This window comes from Coloeus monedula, assembly GCF_965178545.1.
Source record: "Coloeus monedula genome assembly, chromosome: 21".
Taxonomy (NCBI): domain Eukaryota; kingdom Metazoa; phylum Chordata; class Aves; order Passeriformes; family Corvidae; genus Coloeus; species Coloeus monedula.
The window spans coordinates 11,013,148-11,033,235 of NC_138801.1; the positions used below are offsets into that span (position 1 = coordinate 11,013,148).

The following is a 20,088-nucleotide window of genomic DNA, read 5'->3' on the forward strand; positions in this document are numbered from 1 at the left end:
CTACAAAAAAAGGGGGTTTCCTCTAGGTTCCTCCCCCATCTCTGACCTTGCGGAACAGGAATAACAGGGGGAAATCAGAACGACCTTAATGTCTTTTGTCCAATCTCCCTGCCTAGCCAGTCTATCCCACCAGGAAAGTGAACCAGAGATACCAGACACAGCTCCTGGTGTTTACTGTATCTGCAAGTTCAGCTGAAATACTCTCGCTGCTGTCCATGTGGAGCTTCCTGCTCCAGCACAGGGAGTTGGGACAAAACTGCTGATGGCAGCTCTGCTCTTGCTGCGTTTTCTGTACCAAACTGCCCTCGACAAGCTGCTTTGAGACACACTGACATTTCCATCCTCAGGGTGGCCCAGTGGATGAAGTTAGGGAGATTTTGGATATTCTTGGAAAAGACTTTTGGGGGGTTTGTGTTTTTTTAGGGGAGGGTTTATTTTCTCTCACTATACAGTTTATCTTGGGGCCAGCCCAGACTCTTCTGACAAACAGAGATGTCTGTTTTTATATAAACAGTGCAGTTATTCAGCTCTCCTTCCTTCAAGCTACTGGGAAACACCAGTTGCCATTCAGATCTGGCCTACCCCTGCCTCTCTGCTGGCCTTTCCGGATGGATAAGGGTTGGTGGTTATGTAGGCACCACTTGTGTGGAAGGACCTGCACTCATTTGCACACTGGGCAGACAGGGGATGCCACCACAGCAGGGAGAGATTTCATGTAAAGGGGAGCAGAGCAAGGAGGTTTCAAAACCCCAAGGCTCTTAGGAGCAGAAGCTGTGTCAAGTCACATAAAATAAGAAACAGAATGTGAAACTGAAGCTTTGACAACTCTCAGGGATTCTTCCTGATCTGATGGTCACATCTGGATGAGGTCTCGCTTCCCCGACTCCAGTCACATGCAGGGACGTGGCTGTGTCTGAGCTGCTGTCTGTCTTCTCATGTTCTCCTACCCAGCTGGGCTCTGACTGCAGGCAGGATGGCTACTGTAAGGGGCAATCACAGCCTGTGGGCGAGGATTTTACTATGCTCATGAGCACAAAGTTCAAACAAAGTTGTTATTTGGCATTTTAGTTTGATTTATAGTGTCCTCCTGTTCTTGACTTCTCAGTTCACGCGCTACCCGCAATCCCTGCGGGACCGCGGCTGGGGCGAGCCGGGAGGCGGCTCCGGGAACCTCGTGATCCGCGGGCGGCGGGGAGGGGTTCGGGGGGGCGGGACAGCGTCTCTGGCACGGCCCGGCCCGGTCCCGCCGCGTCCAGTGCCGCTCAGACTGGGCTTCCCACGCCATGGACCCGCCCGAGGAGGTGCGGGCTCGGCTGGAGCGGTGCGGACAGGGCCATCTGCTGCGGTTCTGGGCCGAGCTGGACACAGCGCAGCGCGGAGCGCTGCTGGCGGCGCTGCCGCCGGGGCTGGGCGAGCACTGCCGGCTGGCGGCGGCGGCCGGGGCCCGCCAGCGCGGCCCGCCCGAGCGCCTGGACGGCCGGATGGAGCCGCTCCCCGCCGAGCTGCTGGGCAGCGCCCGCCGCAGCGGCCCCGCCGCGCTGCAGCACTGGGAAGCGGAAGGTGAGCGGGCCGCGAGGCCGCCTGTCTCTTCTGTCCCGGGGCTGCCGGGGTCCAGCGCGGGGGTTCGGGGGCAGCCGCGTTCCGCCGAGCCCCAGCGGTGTGGGAGCGGGGCTGCGCCCGGCGGGGCCCCGGGGCAGGAGCCGCCTCTTGCGGTGGCACCGCGGGGCACCGGGTGGTCCGGCCCCGGCACCGCGTGCTCCCGAGGCCGGCGGCCGGCGGGTGGGAGCCGCAGGGACGGCGGGTCGGACGAGGAGGGAGAGGGCGGGGTCACGGCCACACCCGGCCCGAGCGCCGGCAGCCGGTGTCCTCGACCCGGGGAACATGGGTGAGACACCGAGTTTTCACTCTGCGTTATGAAATGCAGCAGCAGAGGCCCCGCGGCCGTGCCCGGTAGGATCAGATCTCTACAGCTCCATGACAGGCGGTGATAGCCAGGTGGGTCTCAGTCTTTCCTCCCACATAACAATCGATGGGACAGGAGGAAAGATCCTCAAGTTGTGTCAGAGGAGATTCAGTTTGAGTATTGGAGAAAATTTCTTCACTGAAAGGGTGGTCAGGCATTGGCACAGGGTGGTGAGGCATTGGCACAGGTTGCCAGGGCAGTTGTGGAGTTACCATCCCTGGAAGTGTTCAACAAACATATGGACGTGACACTGACAATACTGTTTAGAGGGCATAGGGGTATTCTGTCAAAATGGTTTTCAGTATCTGTCATGAAAAATATGTAATACTAAAGGATTTAAAGGGGCTCCAAGAGAGCTGGAAAGGGACTTTGGACAAGGGCCTGGAGTGATAGAACAAGGGGGAATGGCTTCCCACTGCCAGAGGGCAGGGTTAGATGAGATAATGCGGAAGAAATTGTTCCCTGTGAGGGTGGTGAGGCCCTGGCACAGGCTGCCCAGAGAAGCTGTGGCTGCCTCATCCCTGGAAGTGTTCAGGGCCAGATTGGACAGGGCTTGGAGCACTGGTCTAGTGGAATGTATCCCTGCCCATGGCAGGGGTGGAAGGAGATGGTCTTTAAGGTCCCTTACAAGCCAAACCATTCTATGACTCTATGAGTCCCTGGGGAGGGTGGGAGCAGGGGGAGTTTCATTGCTGCTGAACTGGGTAGCTGCCTTTGTGGGAGGATGAGCTCCCAGCCCACCAACAGATGCAAAGGCCGGTTTCAGGTGCTGATCCCCATCCATGCTGTGTCATGTGTGGCAGAAGGCTGATGGGATCTGGGAGAAAAGTGGATGAAGGAAGCCCAGGAAAGTCCATAATCCCTGGTTTTTGGAGCCTGGTAGATGCGGGTGTGTGAAAGGTAGGGGTAATGGGAGAGATGGTGGCTGGATGTGCTCTTCCCACAGCATGTAAATCTTACATGGATGTCCTGTGCTTTTTTCTAAGTGTACAGTCCTATTTATTTGTAAGGGCTTGCATGTGTCTTGGATCTTTCTTTATAAAATATAATAGCCCTGTTAAAAAATAATTCTAATATAAAAAAAAAAGCCAGGAAAACCCACCTATGGTTGGTAGAGATACTTGCCTAAATTTTGACAAGTTGGCTGCACAGCTTTGACCCAACCTTGCCAGTAAAGAGGTGAGGATGTGTGGGCAGGGGAGTCAAATTTTCCAAGCAGAAAAAGAAATAGAAGCATCGGGGTCACAGGGCAGAGGAGCTTTTCTGCTGTGTCAGACTGCACTGATGGGGCTGAGTGGTGATGGAGGGAACATAAGCTGGTACAGTGAATCATAGAATCCCAGAATGGTTTAGGTTGGAAGGGACCTTAAAAACCATCTCATTCCAACACCCTGCCATGGGCAGGGACACCTTCCACTAGACCAGGTTGCTCCAAGCCCTGTCTAACCTGTTCTTGAACACTTCCAGAGATGGGGCAGCCACAGCTTCTCTGGGCAACCTGTGCCAGGGCCTCACCACCCTCTCAGGGAAGCATTTCTCATCTATCTAACATCTATCATATCTCATCTAACCATGGCCTCTGTCATTGTGAAGCCATTCCCCCTTTTTCTGTCATTCCAGGCCATTGTCCAAAGTCCCTCTCCAGCTCTCCTTTAGGCCCTTTAGGCACTGGAAGGGGCTCTAAGGTCTCTCTGGAGCCTTCTCTTCTCCAGGTGAATGCCCCCAGCTCTCCCAGCCTGGCGTCAGAGCAGAGGGGCTCCAGCCCTTGGAGCATCTCCATGGCCTCCTCTGGATCCACTCCAGCAACTCCATGTCCTTCTTGTGCTGACAACCTCAGAGCTGAAGGCAGCACTGCAGGTGGGGTTTCACCTGGAAGGGCAGAGAATTTCCTCCTCACCTGCTGCCCCTTGTGAGATCAGCCCAGGGCACAGGGGCTTTCTGTGTGCCAGTGGACTTGGTCAGGGCATGTTGAGGTTGTCATCCACACACACCCCCAAGTCCATCTTGGCAGGGCTGTTTGAGGATGTCACAGTGAAGAGGAAGGGACCTTTGAGCCCTAGAGGCAAATGGGGTTGGGTCAGGGCCGCTGTTAAACTAACAGCTTTATCAAGCTGGGTCGCTTGTTCCCCAGCCAGCCTGGTGAGTGAGGAGCTGGTGTGTCTGCCTTGTGCCACTGGCTGCAGCACGGAAAGGAAGGGAAGGCTAGGCTGCCTGTGTGGGCTGGCCTTGCTGGTTGCCAGCACTGCCTGCAGCAGCCCAGGTCTGGTGTGTTTGGGATCCTGCCACTGTGCCCAAATCACCTGGCCCTAAAGTCTGATGGCTCCAGGCCACCTCAGCCCTACAGGCAGCCTGAATTTCTACCAGAAGGGGTACACACAGATGTTCTGTTTCCTTTGATTTGTTTTTATGATTTGGTTTAAGGAGGGCAGTTGGGAGCAAAGGCTTTGTTCTGCTGACCTCAGGCATTGCTGTGTGTCCCTGCAGACGTGGCCTTGTCACCAGCAGCATCCCTGCATGGCATTTCCTAGTGGAACCCATGTTGTGGGCACAGGCTTCGCGGGATCGTGGGTCCCTGAGGGGATGCAGCTCTGGAAGGCCTGTGTTTGCCGTGAGCTGCTGCTGGTGTTGAGCAGGGTGGGAGCAGATGAGCTGTCCCAACCTGCTGCCCAGCATCCCTGAGTCTGCATGGCTGGTACAGCCTGTGGCTGTGGGGTCACTGTCACCCTGAGCTGAGCTGCTCTGTGCTCTGTCCGTGGGTGTCTGAGCTCTCCACAGCTGCCACCTGCATTGCATCCTCCAAAGACTGAACAGCTGAAATGATGTCTCCTCCTTTCCCCTCCCCCTTTTTCTATGATAAAAAATGATGGATAAAAGAACCTCAAAACAGACAACTCAAAACTTGTCTTGGGAACACCTGAGATATTTTTTAATAGTTAAAAAACTAATACTACTATTACTGTCTCTCAGACAACGAAACTGCCTGGTTAGATTTGCTTTCAGATCTTAAATGCCGACATTTAACAATCACATTTTCCAGGCAGCCCTAGGGATGATGGTATAAATCAAACACACATACAAGCACTTTTACATTCTGTCAGTGTTCTATTAATGAAATCTAAGTCATGGCCATGGGCTGAGGTGTACCCATTTCATCAGAGTTTGATGAGCCATTCTGGTTATCTGACTGCTCTGCAGAGTTGAAAAGTTTGGACTCTTCTCTTGCTGACTGCTGTTCAGTAAGAGAATTCTTGCAAGACCAGTCTGTTCCTCCTACAAAATCTATTTTTGTTATTTTACTTTTTATGCAGAGTAGGACTGGCTGCAGCATTTGTGGGTATCTCAGCAGCCAACACTTTTTCGGTTTAGTTGAGCTGTTTGTATTTCACATGCTGCACAAAATAAGGTGGATTTTTTTTAAGGGGATAGATCTTTCCATTGCAGCCAGATGAGTCAGTTCTTATGAACTTTAGTTGTGAATATTGGTAATTTTACAGCTGGGAAGTCAGAGCAGAGCTACTTACTCAGATTTTTGGAGTTGTTTGTTTGGTGACCTAAGATCAGAACTTGGAAAAACTGTCTGGGTTGTAGGGTTGTACCATAAATACTGAGAATGCCATAAATGATGGGAAGCATTCCCCTTTCTGGGTTGTTCATGTGCACCATGGTGAGCTCTCCTGGAATATGGCCCTGTCAGTCTGCTGGATTGTGGAAAAAGTGACATCCTTGATGTTATCAGTGATATTGCTTTGAGCTTGGGTTTATCCCAATGAGGTTGAGGTTTCAGTCCCTGCAGTGAGAGGCTCCTCCAGGAGATGGGTGTGAGATGCCAAATCCCCCTTGGGCAGATCCCATCCCCTTGTCACTGCATGGAAAACTTCTGAGAACTGCTATCTCCGCTGGGGCATCTGCATTTCAGTGGAGTGATGCCAGCTGTGGCACCTGTGAGCTGTGGCTGAGAATTGTAGCTCCTTGCTGCTGTGGGACAAAGTGGGGGCCTCCTTGACTTTCTCAGTGTTCACTCCAGAGTGTCAGGTGAATGATCCCCTTGGTCACAATCTGCTGCTCTGTAGAAACCTCTAATTTGGGGTCTGTGGGATGTGGTCTGTTGCATCAGAACCCGAGTGTGTGTGTTGGTGTGAGCCTGGCAGTGCAGGGGGGAGATGCAGCGGGGCAAGTGCCCAACTTGTACCGCTGGTGGGTGAATCTCAATTGCACCCCAAAGCAAGAACCCCCCATGCTGCAGCAACTGAAACCAGCAAATGCTGAGCTCAGACCTCAAGTAGCTTTGGTATAAATTGATGTGAAATACCTTAGCTCAAGCAGTTTCAGTTCTAGATAATTTTAAAGAAAAATATATTTTTAAAATGTTTTAATTGCCCATTTCATAGAATCATAGAATGCTTTGGGTTGGAAGGGACTTTAAAGACATGGGTGTGGATGCCACCCACTAGATGAGATTGCTCAGGGCCTTGTCCAACCTGGCCTTGAACATTTCTAGGGATGGGGCAGAACAGTTTGGAAGTGTCCCACAGGGCAACTTTTTTAGGATTGTTTTTCCCCCTCCATAAATTCTTTCTGTGCTGGATCCCAGTAGGGAAACAACACCACCCAAGCCAGGGCACGAGGAGGTCTGGGGCCATGCTCTGGTGCCCCTCCACTCAGCTCTTTCCCTTCTCCTGCAGTGGTGCCTTGCACTGGCAAACAGCTGAGCACGCAGGAAAACCCATGTGATGGGACCACTGAGAGCCTGAGAGCCTGAGACCCTCTGCTCTGTACTTTGAGTCTCATGGGCAGCTCAGTGGAGGCACAAAGGAGCCGTTTATTGCTTGTGGTTTGTTGTGAAATGCTGGTTGTGAAATGCTGGTTGTCTTATTTGCATCACCATGCAGCTCACCCAGATGCTCCATGTCTTTTACATTAGAAATCTAAACCTATTCAAGCTTCCCCTGCTATCCAAGGACTCCTGAAACTTTGAAATCCCAAGATTTCCACCCACAGGTTTCTCCTTAGGGAGCTCCCCTAATCCCACTTGGAGGATTGAAGATCTCCAGAGGTTGCTTCCAGCTCCCACTTCTGTGGCCCTGTGACCCCAGAGGCTGCTCTGCAGCAGAACCATGGCTGTGGAACCACCTCCCTGTGTGCCTGGATGCCACCAGCCTTTTTGGAAGGGGGTGTGTTTAGAGGGAAAGATTTGTGTTACTGCTGTGGTGAGACTGAAACTTGTAACCCTGGGAAGGGGAGTCGTGTTACTGCAATGTCATGGATGACATAAGTCTTTGCTGAAAAAATTGCTGAAAGCTGCAGTTCTGAACAGAATTAAAATCGAGCCGGGTTGTTAAAACAGCAGTTGGTATTTTTGCTCTATTGTTCATTTAAACAGCCAATTATTTAAAGATTAACATAAACCCAATCCTGTTTTTCTTCTAATTCAATTTCTTTGGTCCCCATATCTTTCAATCCAAATCAAGAGTGTTGTAGCCCCAGCTATGGTTTATGTGGGGTGTTTGCTGAAGGCTGGGGTGCTCCACAGGCTGTCCTTGGCTGCAGGAGTGGTGGCAGTTCAGTGCTGTGCAGTGGCAGAAGGCCCTGATAGCTACTGCAGCAGAGATGTGGCTTCTGACATGGGCAGTGCTCCTTGCATTCCCAGAGAAACACAAAGTATTCCCTAATGAAAAATCTTTCTCACAGTTGTCAGTCATTATTGTGATGCTGGCTTCGGAGAAGACAGGGACCAAAGTCCGAGAGTGAGCTGAGTGTCTGGTTCTTCCCCAGATTCTGGACTTCCCTGATTTGTCAGGAGCACTGAAGCTGGTTTTAATTAGATTGTGGAAGTTGCAGCTCCTGCAGGCTTGGCTGTGTTACTAGCCCTGACTGCAGCTCTGTTCAGCTTCTATTGAAACTGGAGCACAGGTCCAGATAATTGTTTAAGGCAGATTCCAGAAATGCTCATGCTTTACTCAAGATAATGAGACTTGGCTTCTTTGGGATGTAGAAATGATAAGGGACTTCTGGAGGTCTCTAGTCCAACCCCCATTTGGACCAGAACTGTACACAGCCTGAGGCCAGAGCAGCTACAGCTTTACCAAAGTAAGCCTTGAAAACCTTAGGGGACATCTCCCCCCTCTCTGGATGTCTTTTCCAGTGCTGCACTACCTCCCTAGTAAAGACTTTGTATCCTAATGTCCAGTTTGAATCTCCTAGGCTGCAGCTCATGGCTATTGTCTGTTTTCACACCAGTTGTTGCTTTAGATGAGGAAACCGCTGCATCCAGGAGGTGAAATGAATTTTCTCCTGTGTGTGCAGTGGCATATTTCTCTCTGAGCTGCCAGCATTGAACTGGCAGCTTCTGGCTGTTGCCTGAGCTCTGCAGAAAGGCTCAGGAGAAGAACATGGGGTGTTGATTGCTTTGGAGGTTCTTATGTTCCCTTGGGCTTCTTTTCCTGTTCAGGTTTACATCAGATCTCACAGAACAAGGTGGCAGTGCTGCTCCTGGCTGGAGGACAAGGAACCCGCCTGGGAGTCAGCTATCCCAAGGGCATGTACAATGTGGGGTTGCCCAGTGGCAAGAACTTGTATCAGATCCAAGCAGAAAGAATCCGCAAAGTGGAGCAGCTTGCTGGCAAGAGACACCACTGCAAGTGTGCCATTCCCTGGTAGGTGACGCAGAGCCAGATCTGCAGTGCAGGGCTTTTTGCATTCCAGTCTTGCCCATGTTGTCTTCAAGAAGCACTGAGCTGGGTGCTGTACAGAGACAGGTTGGGGGGAGCCTTTTGTTGGTGGGATTTGCGATGCCAGTGGCTGGAGGAGGGTGCAGAGGGATGGGAGGTGGCAGGTCCATGTCTGCAGACCTGAGGGATTGAGTGCTGCCTTTGCATCACTGACCCAACCCTAACTGCTGTACCTTGCTGGCTTTCCAAGCAGTTACTGACAACACTGTCAACAGCACCTTTCAATGATGGTTTCAGATGCTTTACAAGAAATTTCATCCATTTCTGCTTTCTCAGGTTCCTGCATGGAGGACAACCTAGAGCTCGCCTTCCAAGCCACTCTTCCCACCCTTGTCCATAATCTCTGCCACAGCAAAAAACCTCTTGCTTTGTGTTCAGGCCACCTCCTGCTGTCACTGTTTACAGCTGCCAGTTCTGCTGGCTGCTCCTGGCTTTCAAAAGAGATGAGCTCTGGGCAAAGTGCAAAATGTGAATTCCCTATGGGATGTGGTGGGTGAGAGGAAGGCACTGCAGATGTGTCTGGAAATGTTTTCTGCTAAATGTTCTTTGTTAGACCGTGAAGATTATGAAGAAATACCCTTATGGTATCAGTGTGTGGTCTGAGGCAAGGTTTCCACAGTGAAAGAGCAGGTGTCTGAGGGCTTCAGGTTGCCACATTGTTTTACGAATTGGAAGTCAAAGTCTATTGATATATTATTTCCTTACGGAAGGTGAGTCCATATTGTCCTTCTTCCTGAAGCCTTGTATACAGGACCTGAATTGCAAATACATCATCCCTGGTGCTCCTGGAAGCCAGGATGAATTATTTGCAAGATGCCACATCTGTTTCCAGTTCCCCTCCCACAGCTGAGGAGGCAGTTGAAGCAGTTTGCTGCTCCAATACACCTGGGCCCAGGCTATGCTGTGCTGCAGAGATGTAAACTGGGGATGGGGGATTGAGGTCCAGGCTCTCCTGTGCCAGGCGTTGTTTCCTCTGTCATGCTGACAGAGGACCCTGTATTCTGTGCTGATAGTTGTTGAAGACCTTGACAGGTAGATGATGAAGGTGGCTTTTAGACAGTAGTGAATGAGTATAATGGAGGAAGAGACAGAAGCAATGTGGAGCTGAAAGGAAAGGAGGAAATAGAAAAACCTAAGACAAAAACAAACCATGCAGCCAACATATGAGAATACTGCTGTTTGCCTTGGCACTGAAGAGGTGCTGGCGGAGTGAGCTGGTCAGGGTTTCTTTAGACACTTAACATCAGTTTGAATCTAGAGTGAATGAAGCTGTTTTCTGCCCTTTGTCTTGTTTTCCAGCTCATCCAGATACCCAAATGTTGTTCACATTTAGGGCAAGGCTCTGCCTCTGTCCTGGCATATCCTATCAGATCATACCCTGATATGGTCACAGGACCCCCTGCAGCCTTTCTGTTCTGGAGATGAGTTCTGGAGGTGAGCTCTCGTGTGCAGTTGCTCACCACAGGATGCTGCTGTGTCTCTCATTTCACACTCCTGGGATTCCTCTCTTTTGTGCTCAGTTTGAAGTTTTGCCTTTTGCTTGTGTTGTTCTTTCTCATTGCCCAGCCCCTATTCCTGCCCAGGTACATCATGACAAGTGAGTTCACACTGGGGCCGACAGAAGAGTTTTTTGTACAACACAACTACTTCAACTTGGATAGATCCAACGTCATCATGTTTGAACAGAGGATGCTGCCTGCTGTCACCTTTGATGGGAAGGCCATCTTGGAGGAGAAGGGGAAAATTGCCATGGCTCCAGGTACCTGCTGTTTGCTCTTCCATACTGTAGTACCGTCATGTGTGTTGATAGTTGCTATGGGCCATCAGCGAGCCGGGCACACAGAGCAGGCTTTGGAGGTCAGGGTTCATGCTTCCAGTTAATGTGGAAAGCTGCTGCTAATGTTTCAGGCTGGTAATCAGGAGCATAGCTCTGTTTAGTTCTTGCTGGAGATTTGACCACAGCACGTGTTTTTTATCCAAGTCTGGGAGTATTGGTAGGATTAGGAGTGCTGTGGCTGCAGGGTAGGAAAAAGGTGCATCAGCAGAGCTCTCTATGAGGTCTCTGGAGTGCTGCCTCCCGTGGTGAAGGTCAGGAGCTCAAGGCTGATAGCTGGAAATGGATAAAAGAGCAGCAAGAAGATTAACTCTTTTCAAAATGACAGCAATGTCTCACCTTGTAATGTTCTCTTAACCTAGACATGGTAAGAGACTTGGTGACGGCAGCCCTGTTAGGACTGTGTTGCACCTGCAGAGTGGTTCTCCTGAGCTGATAAGGGCATCCAAGAAGGAACTGTAAATGGGTGATCTGTGATAAACATGCAGGTGTCTTTTGTGCAGCTGCAGTTCAAGCCTTTAAAAAGGCATTGAGAAGTTGTGGGGGGAAGATAAACAGAGAATAAGATTTATTTTAGTCTTTCTCCAAGAAAGAGAAGAAACAAGCTTTTGCCCTGCACTGGAGGAGAAATGTAAAAGACTTTTCCCACCCTCTGCATAGATTTGCCCTTTAGTATTCTCCCTCTGAGGATCTCACTCTGAGGATCTTCATAAAGTCTCATAATGCTGCTCAGTGAGGCTGGTCCCCACGGTCCCATTCTGCAAGTGAGAGAGCTGGGGTGAAGAGAGGAACATACTCCCCTGAACTGTGTGGCAGAACTGGAAATAAAATCTGGTAGCACTGCCTCTTGACTAGAAAACATTCCCTGCTCTTCTGTTCAAGAAAGCTTGTTTGGTACTTTCTGGTTTTGCTCTGTTAGACACAAAAAAACCCACCCCAAAGTCACTAATAAGCCAAAACTTTCTCTTTTCTCTTGCATTATAGATGGCAATGGTGGCTTATACCGTGCTTTGATGGATAATAAAATCTTGGATGATATGAAGCAGCGTGGAATCCAGTATGTCCATGTATATTGTGTGGACAATATCCTCGTGAAAATGGCAGATCCAGTCTTCATAGGTTTCTGTATTTCCAAAGGGGCAGACTGCGGTGCAAAGGTGAAGCAGTGCTAGCACTGGGCTGGTTTCCCACAGGGAGTTTGGGTCCGATGACATTTGGAAGCTGCTGGCTGCGGGGAGCTTACATGACCTGGGGTGTTCAACCCTTTGCCCATCAGCAGCTCACTCTGAGCAGATTTAGAGCTGCTTGCTGCCTGCACTGTGTTCCAAATCCCTACCCATGGGTGTCCTCTGTTCTTCCCAGAGTATTGTGGAAAATAAATTCAGTTAGGGCAAGGACTATAGCTGCACAGGAAACTACACCCTGGAATTGCTTCCCCTCTATGCCCAGCCCTTTCTACAAAGGCACTTGGGCTGTCCAGAAGCCATACTGGACTGGGTTGCATTTTATAAATGCACCTTTAAGTCTAACGGAGGCATTTCTTACGCTCTGCTGTGGAAGATGGGGAATGCTGAAACAGCCTGGATTTTGTCAACCTAAAGCAGCAGGTGCCTGAAGAGAAATTTATGTTACTTGAGTCATTAGCACTGTTCAGGCAAATGGGGAGTTGAAGGCTCATAGCTGCAAACAGCTTTCTTCTAATGCCAGATCCTAGTCCTTGATAAGAAAACTGCCCCCCAGGATGCTGATTGCTTTTAACTGGTTTGTCTTCTGAGAAACTGTTCAATTAACAGTTGAGTACTGGGGTTTATGTTGAATTGTTGGGGAAAATGTGCTTCCAGACTGCTCTGTGCCCCTTGCACAGCCCTGAGGACTGCTGTGGGATTGTTTGTACTTGGGAGTTGGAATAGTCCTGGGATTTTCTTCCTCTTTGTCATAAACCTGTGTCCTGTGGCTGCAGGTAGTGGAGAAGGCCTACCCCACGGAGCCTGTTGGGGTGGTGTGCTGTGTTGATGGGGTGTACCAGGTGGTGGAGTACAGCGAGATCAGCCCGGAGACTGCACAGCAGCAGCGCCCTGAGGGGGGACTAATGTTCAGTGCTGGCAATATCTGTAACCACTTCTTCACTGTTGAGTTCCTGGAAACAGTGGCCCAGTAAGTCCCAGCAGACCTTCTAGGTAGCTGTGCAGCCCAGAAATGCCTCCAAGAGTGGGTGTTCCTGTTTCCACTCTGTAATTTCAGTTATGGTTACCCACCCTGTGTTGCCTTTTGCCTTCTCTCTCTTCCAAACAGTTCCAAACACCTGTGTCCCCTTTCTGACAGCCCCAGCATGCTCTCCGGGCCCTACCCAAGGAAGAGGTTCCCAGGTTCACTGTAACTAAATCAATTGAGATATACCAGTGCATGATCTTCCTGGGCCTTCAAGGGTGAGCAGCTGTACAGGCTGCAGTGTGGTCAGTGATGCAGCCTCACCCCATGGATTTCCAGTGGGAATGTCACCCATGCCAACCCCTGGGAGAAGAGAGTTTGCAAGAGAGGGTGAAGTTGCGGGTAGACTCTGCACAGTGGTGTTGGGGGGAATGGGGATATGATGCTGGGCATTCAGTGAGCAGCTGCACAGCCTTCCTGAAGAGCTTGAATTACCCTTGGGTGAGGGATCTGCTCTGCTCCATTTTCATCCCAATCAGGTAACAATTTGGGTTGCCTCTTTTTTTGTAACCTCTGCCTGCAATTTCAGCTTGATGCAAAGTTCTCCCTCTCCTCTGATTGTCATGGCCCAGTGGTACAGGGAGAGCCTGTGGCCAGGCTGCTCTGCTCGGGGAAGTGTTTCCTGGATGTGTCCCCGATCACTTGGGAGGGAGCAACACCACCACAACAGTTGAGAGTTGACCCAGAGCAGTAATGAGCTATCTGCTTTCCCTCAAGTGTATTGCTTTTTTTCTAAGTGAGCTTGAACTAAATAAAATGGTTTCTTCTCCTTCTGCAGGAAATGGGAGTCGCAGCTGAAGCATCATGTAGCCATAAAGAAGGTGCCCTACATTGACAAGGAGGGAAATCTGGTAAAACCACTAAAACCGAACGGGATAAAGCTGGAGAAGTTTGTGTTTGATGTGTTCCAGTTCTCTAAGTTAGTGACAGACATCATTTTACTTTTCTCCTCCCCTTCTCAGTGTTTGTTTGAATGACTGTAGGTTGAAACAAGCCATCCTAGGGAGCACATGGTTTGTGGGTGGCTTGTTAGGAAGGTTGTTGCATCTATACCCAGCTCCAATCCAACAGTAACGCTGCAGGCTGTAAGGGGAGCTCACAGGGTACTCAGTGCTTGCGCCAACCCTGCTCCCAGACTGGTCATCCTGCTGAGCATGTGGTGGCTGGCCCGGCCTCTGCCAGCCTGGGAAAAATAAAAGGAAATTGAGTGCAAAGCCAATGAAGCCTATATTGGAGTGTTCAGACTTGCAAAAATTGGGTCTTTCAGCATTGTGGCTGCCATGGCAACTGCAGCTCCGGTTACAATTTTGGGTGCTGTTATGCCAGGGCTCAGCTCGCACCCTTTGTGCTCAGAAAACTCTTTACTTAAACACCATGGGGCCAAGTTACTGTTGCTGTGGGAACTGTCAGTGTTCACTTTCCAAGTTCTACAACATAGTTGGGAGTGCTGTGACATACGTAGTCAGGGGTGCTTGTGTCTAGGGAATGTGGGATTTTAGCAATTAAGCATAAGTGTTCTTATAGAATGTATAGGTCTCAAGTTCAGCAGTGAAGATTGTGTTTTAGGCTTAAATAAGTGGAAAGGAGAGACCTCAGGCAAACTGAATTATCTTTGTTTGGGGATAGTATTTCTTTTTTTAGGTGATTTCCTTTAAAATAGAGAGCTCAAGGTTTGAACCAGTCTGTTTCCTGATCTGCCTTCAATAAAGTAGTATCGAATAAAGACAAAACCACGGTGATGGGAACACTGCTGAGTTCTGAGCTGTGACAGGACTCATTTGCAAGCAGTGGTTCCTTGTGCTTTTTTAATGGCTCAAAACCACCTTGGCAGCTGTGCTTCACACATGAAGTGCAGAAATGCACAGATGTTGCTGTGGCGCTTCTTAATTTGCATTCCCATTTCTGGTAAACAGCTGTACTTCACATTCACCTGTGAGGCCTCCCTTGTTGCTTGTTTGTCCCTGGGAACTGGTGTCCTTAGTTGGTCCTTACCTACAGACTCCCATGCAGGGGGCATTTCTTGGGGCATGGTGGGGTGCTCTGCAGTGAGTGCACTGCTCGTGCTGTGTCCAAGCTCTGGGCAATGCTGTGCTCTCTGTCCTGCTGTGCTCTGACCTGTCTTGTTTGGGAACCTCCCACTGCCTGAAGATGTTTCTATGGCATCTCTGCAGAACTTGTTCTTTTTCTCTCCTCTGAGCACAGCTCTGGTGGGATGGAAGGCTGTAATTATGTTCCCAAAGAGACAAGGCTTCTTGTGTTTTTCCATTCTACAGCCCTGGTACTCCTTTCCTCTTCAGATGGGCAGTGGGGCTTCCCTTGGCTTGACTGCCTCAGGCTGCATACGGTGCTGCTCCCTAAAATATAGATGAGCCTTTCCCCATGAATGTTGTTGTTGCATTAACAGGGCTGATAACTAGCTCTGGTTTTCATGATCGTTGTTTTCTTCCCTTTCCTGATAGGAATTTTGTGGCATTTGAAGTTTTGAGAGAAGAGGAGTTCTCACCGCTAAAAAATGCAGACACAGCTGACAAAGATACTCCTACCACTGCTCGGCAAGCCCTCCTGGCCCAGCATTACCGCTGGGCTCTCAAGGCTGGGGCCAGATTTGTGGATGAAAATGGTTGCAGGATACCAGAAAAACTCAGGTATAAATCTCTGTGACCTTCTCTGCAGCTTCTCTGCTGGAAGTGCTCAGCTGTGCCAGCTGGCCAGTGGCACATGCTGGGTTCTCCAAAACCAGGCATTCGTGTAGTCACAGGGTGGCTCAGCGTGATTTTTGGTCCTCTCTGGATATGCAGGTTGATGTCTATTACAGCTCCTGCTCCTCTCATGACTGTGGGTGCTCCAGGTAGTTAGTACACAGGGCTCTGGGCATTCTCTCTGGCAGATCCCTGCTCTTGGGGTAATGAGTTGGCTCCTCCTATAGCACCTTTTTAGACAGGGGCAGCCTTTTCCATCACTCTGGATTTAGCAATGCAAGGAATTTTAATTTGTAGGCCCTGACAGCTTTTCTGACTGTGGCCCCAACAGGATTCTCAGGTGGGCTTAAGGATTGGCTGTTGGAGTGATTACCAGTACAGATACTTCCTGCATCACATATAATGGGAAGCTGCTTTTACTCCATGGGGCCATTACTTCATCAACTCATAGTTCAATAAACCCACAAGTTGTTCATTTTATTTGAAAATCTCTATAAAAGTGGTGTTTTGGTTTTGCTGAGTAACATTTGGGACCTGCTAATTCCTTTTTATTTTCACACTTTGTTTTCACATAATGTGTGACTACAACAAATGTCTTATCCTTCTGGATATCCTATTCTGGACAATCTTTTGAAGAAGTTGCACTGGTTTTTAAGCATGGCAGGAAGTTAATCCTGTGTTCTCTTCATTAGTCTCTCAGGAACTGAAGATCCTCCGGCTGTGTGTGAGATTTCTCCATTAGTGTCTTACTTTGGAGAGGTGAGAATAACTATCTATGGAGGCATTTTTAAGAGTGTGCAGGTATACATCTGATTTCCTTCCAAACACAGGTGTTTTCTTTAGCCTGGACTTGCTGAAAAATGATAAGATAAGGAAACAGGGATTTGGGCTCTGTGTTACCATAATGTGGTTCCATTATGGTTTACTCTTCAGCAGTTTGTTCACTCTCAGTTTTAGCCATCTGTAAAATGAGATTTGCGATGAGGCTGCGGTTTCATGAAGACTCATGAGCACTTTGAGATCTTAATGAGAAGTGCAGAACATTCAAATTAGAAAATCCATGGGTTCTGTCCTCATTTGTGCCCATCTCCCACAATCAGTGAATCCTGACTGAGAAGTGTGATATGTGTGTTGGCCTTAGGGAAGCCATTACTCAAGTTTGTCCCTCTGAAAAGAATTGATCCTGAGAAACCTGCTTCCATTTAGCAGTGAGAACAGGAGCTTCCCTGTGTTGGATGGAGAGGGTGAGAAATAGTAGATTGCAGGAGCATGTGTGGACACTGTTTGCTAGGTTTCCACATGTGTTAACTTACAAGCCAGCTACCTGCACCAGGCATATTCCTCAACACGTGCAGGTAGCGAACTTGTTGCAATCAATACGATGTCAGAACAAAATGTAAACAAGGCAATTGAAGTTGACTTTGCTGGGATTATTCTAATGATAGTTAAGGACACACCTTCCCATGCTGCCCCCCCCCAAGAAGCTTGTTTCTGACATCACATTTTATGGTTCCTTAGTGCCTCTGCTTGTTGAACCCCAGAAACACTTTCTGTCACTGGGGAAACTGTTACTGTTGCCTGTCCTTGACCTTCGTCATTCATTCCTTGAGGACTTAAAAGTACTGCGTTTACAGCCTAACAATACTGTTCTCACACCTTCTCAGGGTCTGGAGGTGTACATGAAGAACAAAGAGTTCCCTTCTCCCTTTGTACTCGACGAAAACAAAGTGGAAATGCTGGAAAATTCTTGAAGTGGGAAGCCTTTCCCTCTCAAATCAGATCTGTGTTTGTGAGATCCATTATAAGAACTGACAGTACTAAAATGTCAGCTATGAAGTGCATTATAAAAAAATTGCTTTGCAGTGTCTGATTGATGCCAAATCTTTGCAGCAGTTGTGATTACACACAGATGTGTGAGCTCCCAGTGCTGTTTGGTAACTTTGAAGGCTGCGCCTTTTACCTCAGTCTGTTTTGTGTACTTGGATGTGAGTGAGGATTAACACTTTCTAGGTGCTAAACAGATCCTGTATTTCTTACTTACTGTTTCATATGAATTTGGAAAAGAGCCAGTCAAGGCCTGATAAATCATGTTGCATTCAAGAAGATTCAATTTCTTCAGTGCCTTGTTAGGTTACCTTCTTTGTGCTGGTGTGGTTGTTTTTTTTGGTTTGGTTTTGTTTCTAAATTGTGTGCACAGCTGCAGTCAGTTTGAGGCCCCATCCTGAAAATATGGAAGGACTTTGGGTACTGAGGTTTTCTCTCCAGCGGTTAGTTTTTTCCCTAATCATGTCCTGATTAGAAGATCCAATTCAGCAATTGCATCCTCTGAGCAGATCATACAGAGTCTGCTCTATGTAGGGATGTTGCTGTGCCTTAGCACTGCTTGAGGCTTGGAGTCCAAAGTAGAACAGACTAGTTTTGTATCTGGGCTTGCTGGTCCCATGCCTAGACTGATTGCTCCTTACAGTTGTAGTGACTTGGGTTTTTTTAATTAAAAAAAAAAAAAAAAGAATATTTTACAACCCTCTGCTCTTCCTGACTATAACAGTTTTCCTTTCCATTTCCTGTTTAATATATACCAAATCCCTCAGACAAGGCTCTCTTGAGGTACCTGAAAGTAGTAAGAGAAAAAAATCCCAGTGGTAGATTTTAATGCTTAACCAAAACAAAAAAAAAGACTTACTCTCAGCATCAACAGGGTACACAGTAAAACACCACCCTCTGCTTCTACACTTTTTGCCCAGGTGATTTTCCAGCACTCTTTCACTTAGGAAATAATTCCATAGATGCCTTTCTTTTAGATACGTTACTAACCATAATGTGAAGATAAGTGCCAGCTAATGAAGGACACTAACTGTCAGAACAAATGTAGCATGTGAACTCAGCCCTGGCCAAGGGGTCCCAGGGTAGCCCTGACCCTCGACCCACCAGTGATTCTTCCTGTTCAGTCTTTGGACACTGCCCCAGGAAGCTCAAGCCCATCTGATGTAGAACCCGCACTGAGCATCCCCGAGTTGTTTCAGCCTTGGTGAGGATGCATCAGGTGCATTCTCTGGTGGCTGGCCTTTGCATCAGAAATGTTCTGTACTCTTCTCCTAAACATGGTGTTAGGGAAGGTAGTGAGAAAAATGTTTCATCTGAAATGTTATTTCACACTATCAACTTCTACTGAGGAATTGCTTATGCTCTTTCATTAAGCATAAATAACTTCCATGGCTTTCTACAGTTTCTGATGTGACATTCTATTCAGAATAATAGAGAAGGGAATGGGGAAGTATAAAAATTACTCTGAGAGTAAATACAGTTTGTAAGTATGCTCAAGTTTTCCAAGGAAAGCATCTAAATGTCAGTATCAGAGGTTTTGGTTGTAAAGTGTTTCTGCATGAACTTGAGTAATGATCCTTTCAAACATGCAGACCAGCTAATGACAGTTCTGATTACCTCAGTTGGCATGTGCAGCCAGTAATTCACATTTTTAGTATTAATGAAGCATTTGTCCTTGTCACCCAATTCTGTAGTCTTTTTGCACAGTGTTTCTATGACACATTCCATTCCTGTCAGTCAAGTTTTACATATGAGAACAAGTTGTGTTGTATATTTGTGAGTATTGCTCAGCACTTTGAGCACATGCTTGTTTTACACTGTGCTGTGCTATAAAGGAAGATTTCTTTTGCTTTTTCTAATAAAAGCAAATATAGCAAATAATAAAGTTCTTTCTCTTTTGATGCTTCAGTTTCCATGCACACAGAACAGAGCTGCTGACATGGTTTTCAAGGTTGTTTTCAAGCAGAAGCTAAATTGGAATGCTGAATGCCTTGTCTCGTTTTTTTTTTATTATTATTTTATTTTCTATGTCTCTTCACATTTTAAACTGGAATATAGAAACAATTTTGAGAGAACTTTAACAAAAAAAATCTGTCCTATAAGTAACAAAGTCTTTGTATGCATTATAAAATGAAAAAAAGTACCTGAAACAAAGGGAAGGCCTGTAGTACTCCAGAAACTTCTGGACATCTAAGCATTTTTAACAATAAAGATGTTTCTGTGATTTCTATGTTTGTCTGTGTTTCTTGTATGTGAGAAAGACACACTTGTTATCTTTGTCTCTATGAATGTTGTCACCACAGCTGCAGGATGGTGTCACTGGTGGTACATCTGGAGGTTGCAGTGCCCACCGTTCAGATTACAGGGGCATATGGAACTGAGCAGAGGGTGATTCCTGAAGGGGGTTGACACTGTGGGATCTATTTTTTCCATCAGAAAACAGAATATTGTGTTCTTGTTTGCAATGCCTGTATATTTTTCCCAAGCTTTTCAGCTTAGTTATTGAGGGAAGGGAGTCTAATTGCAGGTGGTTGTTTTATTTCAAGTCGATTTGAGTAATATGGTTCTGAGTCAGTTTGGCAGCTGGTGTGTAGGTAATGAGCACTTGCTGGAATGCAACTTTTACTTTGCTTTCCGATGACAGGCACTTCTTAAACAGGGCTCTATTTATAGCACAATCAGTAGGGAAAGTCAGTAATACCTCACAAATGGTGGATTGCCCTCATTTGGGGGCTTAGTGCTGAACCCAGCAAATGTCAGAAGCAAATCTTCCTTTTTTACTTCTTTCCCCCCATTTATCTCTTGACATCCATGTGAAGGCTCCTGGGGATT

The 20,088-nt window shown here is 47.9% G+C and overlaps 1 protein-coding gene across 1 annotated transcript; it reads left to right on the forward strand.

Annotated features, from left to right (window-relative positions):
* The first annotated feature begins 1,273 nt into the window (after positions 1-1,273).
* On the forward strand, positions 1,274-19,480 carry UAP1L1 (UDP-N-acetylglucosamine pyrophosphorylase 1 like 1). The gene is made up of 9 exons (XM_082295101.1): positions 1,274-1,560; positions 8,412-8,616; positions 10,275-10,450; positions 11,510-11,682; positions 12,486-12,679; positions 13,512-13,652; positions 15,193-15,378; positions 16,125-16,191; positions 17,097-19,480. The coding sequence occupies exons 1-9, from the start codon at positions 1,284-1,286 to the stop codon at positions 17,181-17,183; spliced, it is 1,506 nt and encodes a 501-aa protein (XP_082151227.1). The 5' UTR covers positions 1,274-1,283; the 3' UTR covers positions 17,184-19,480.
* Positions 19,481-20,088: the final 608 nt, after the last annotated feature.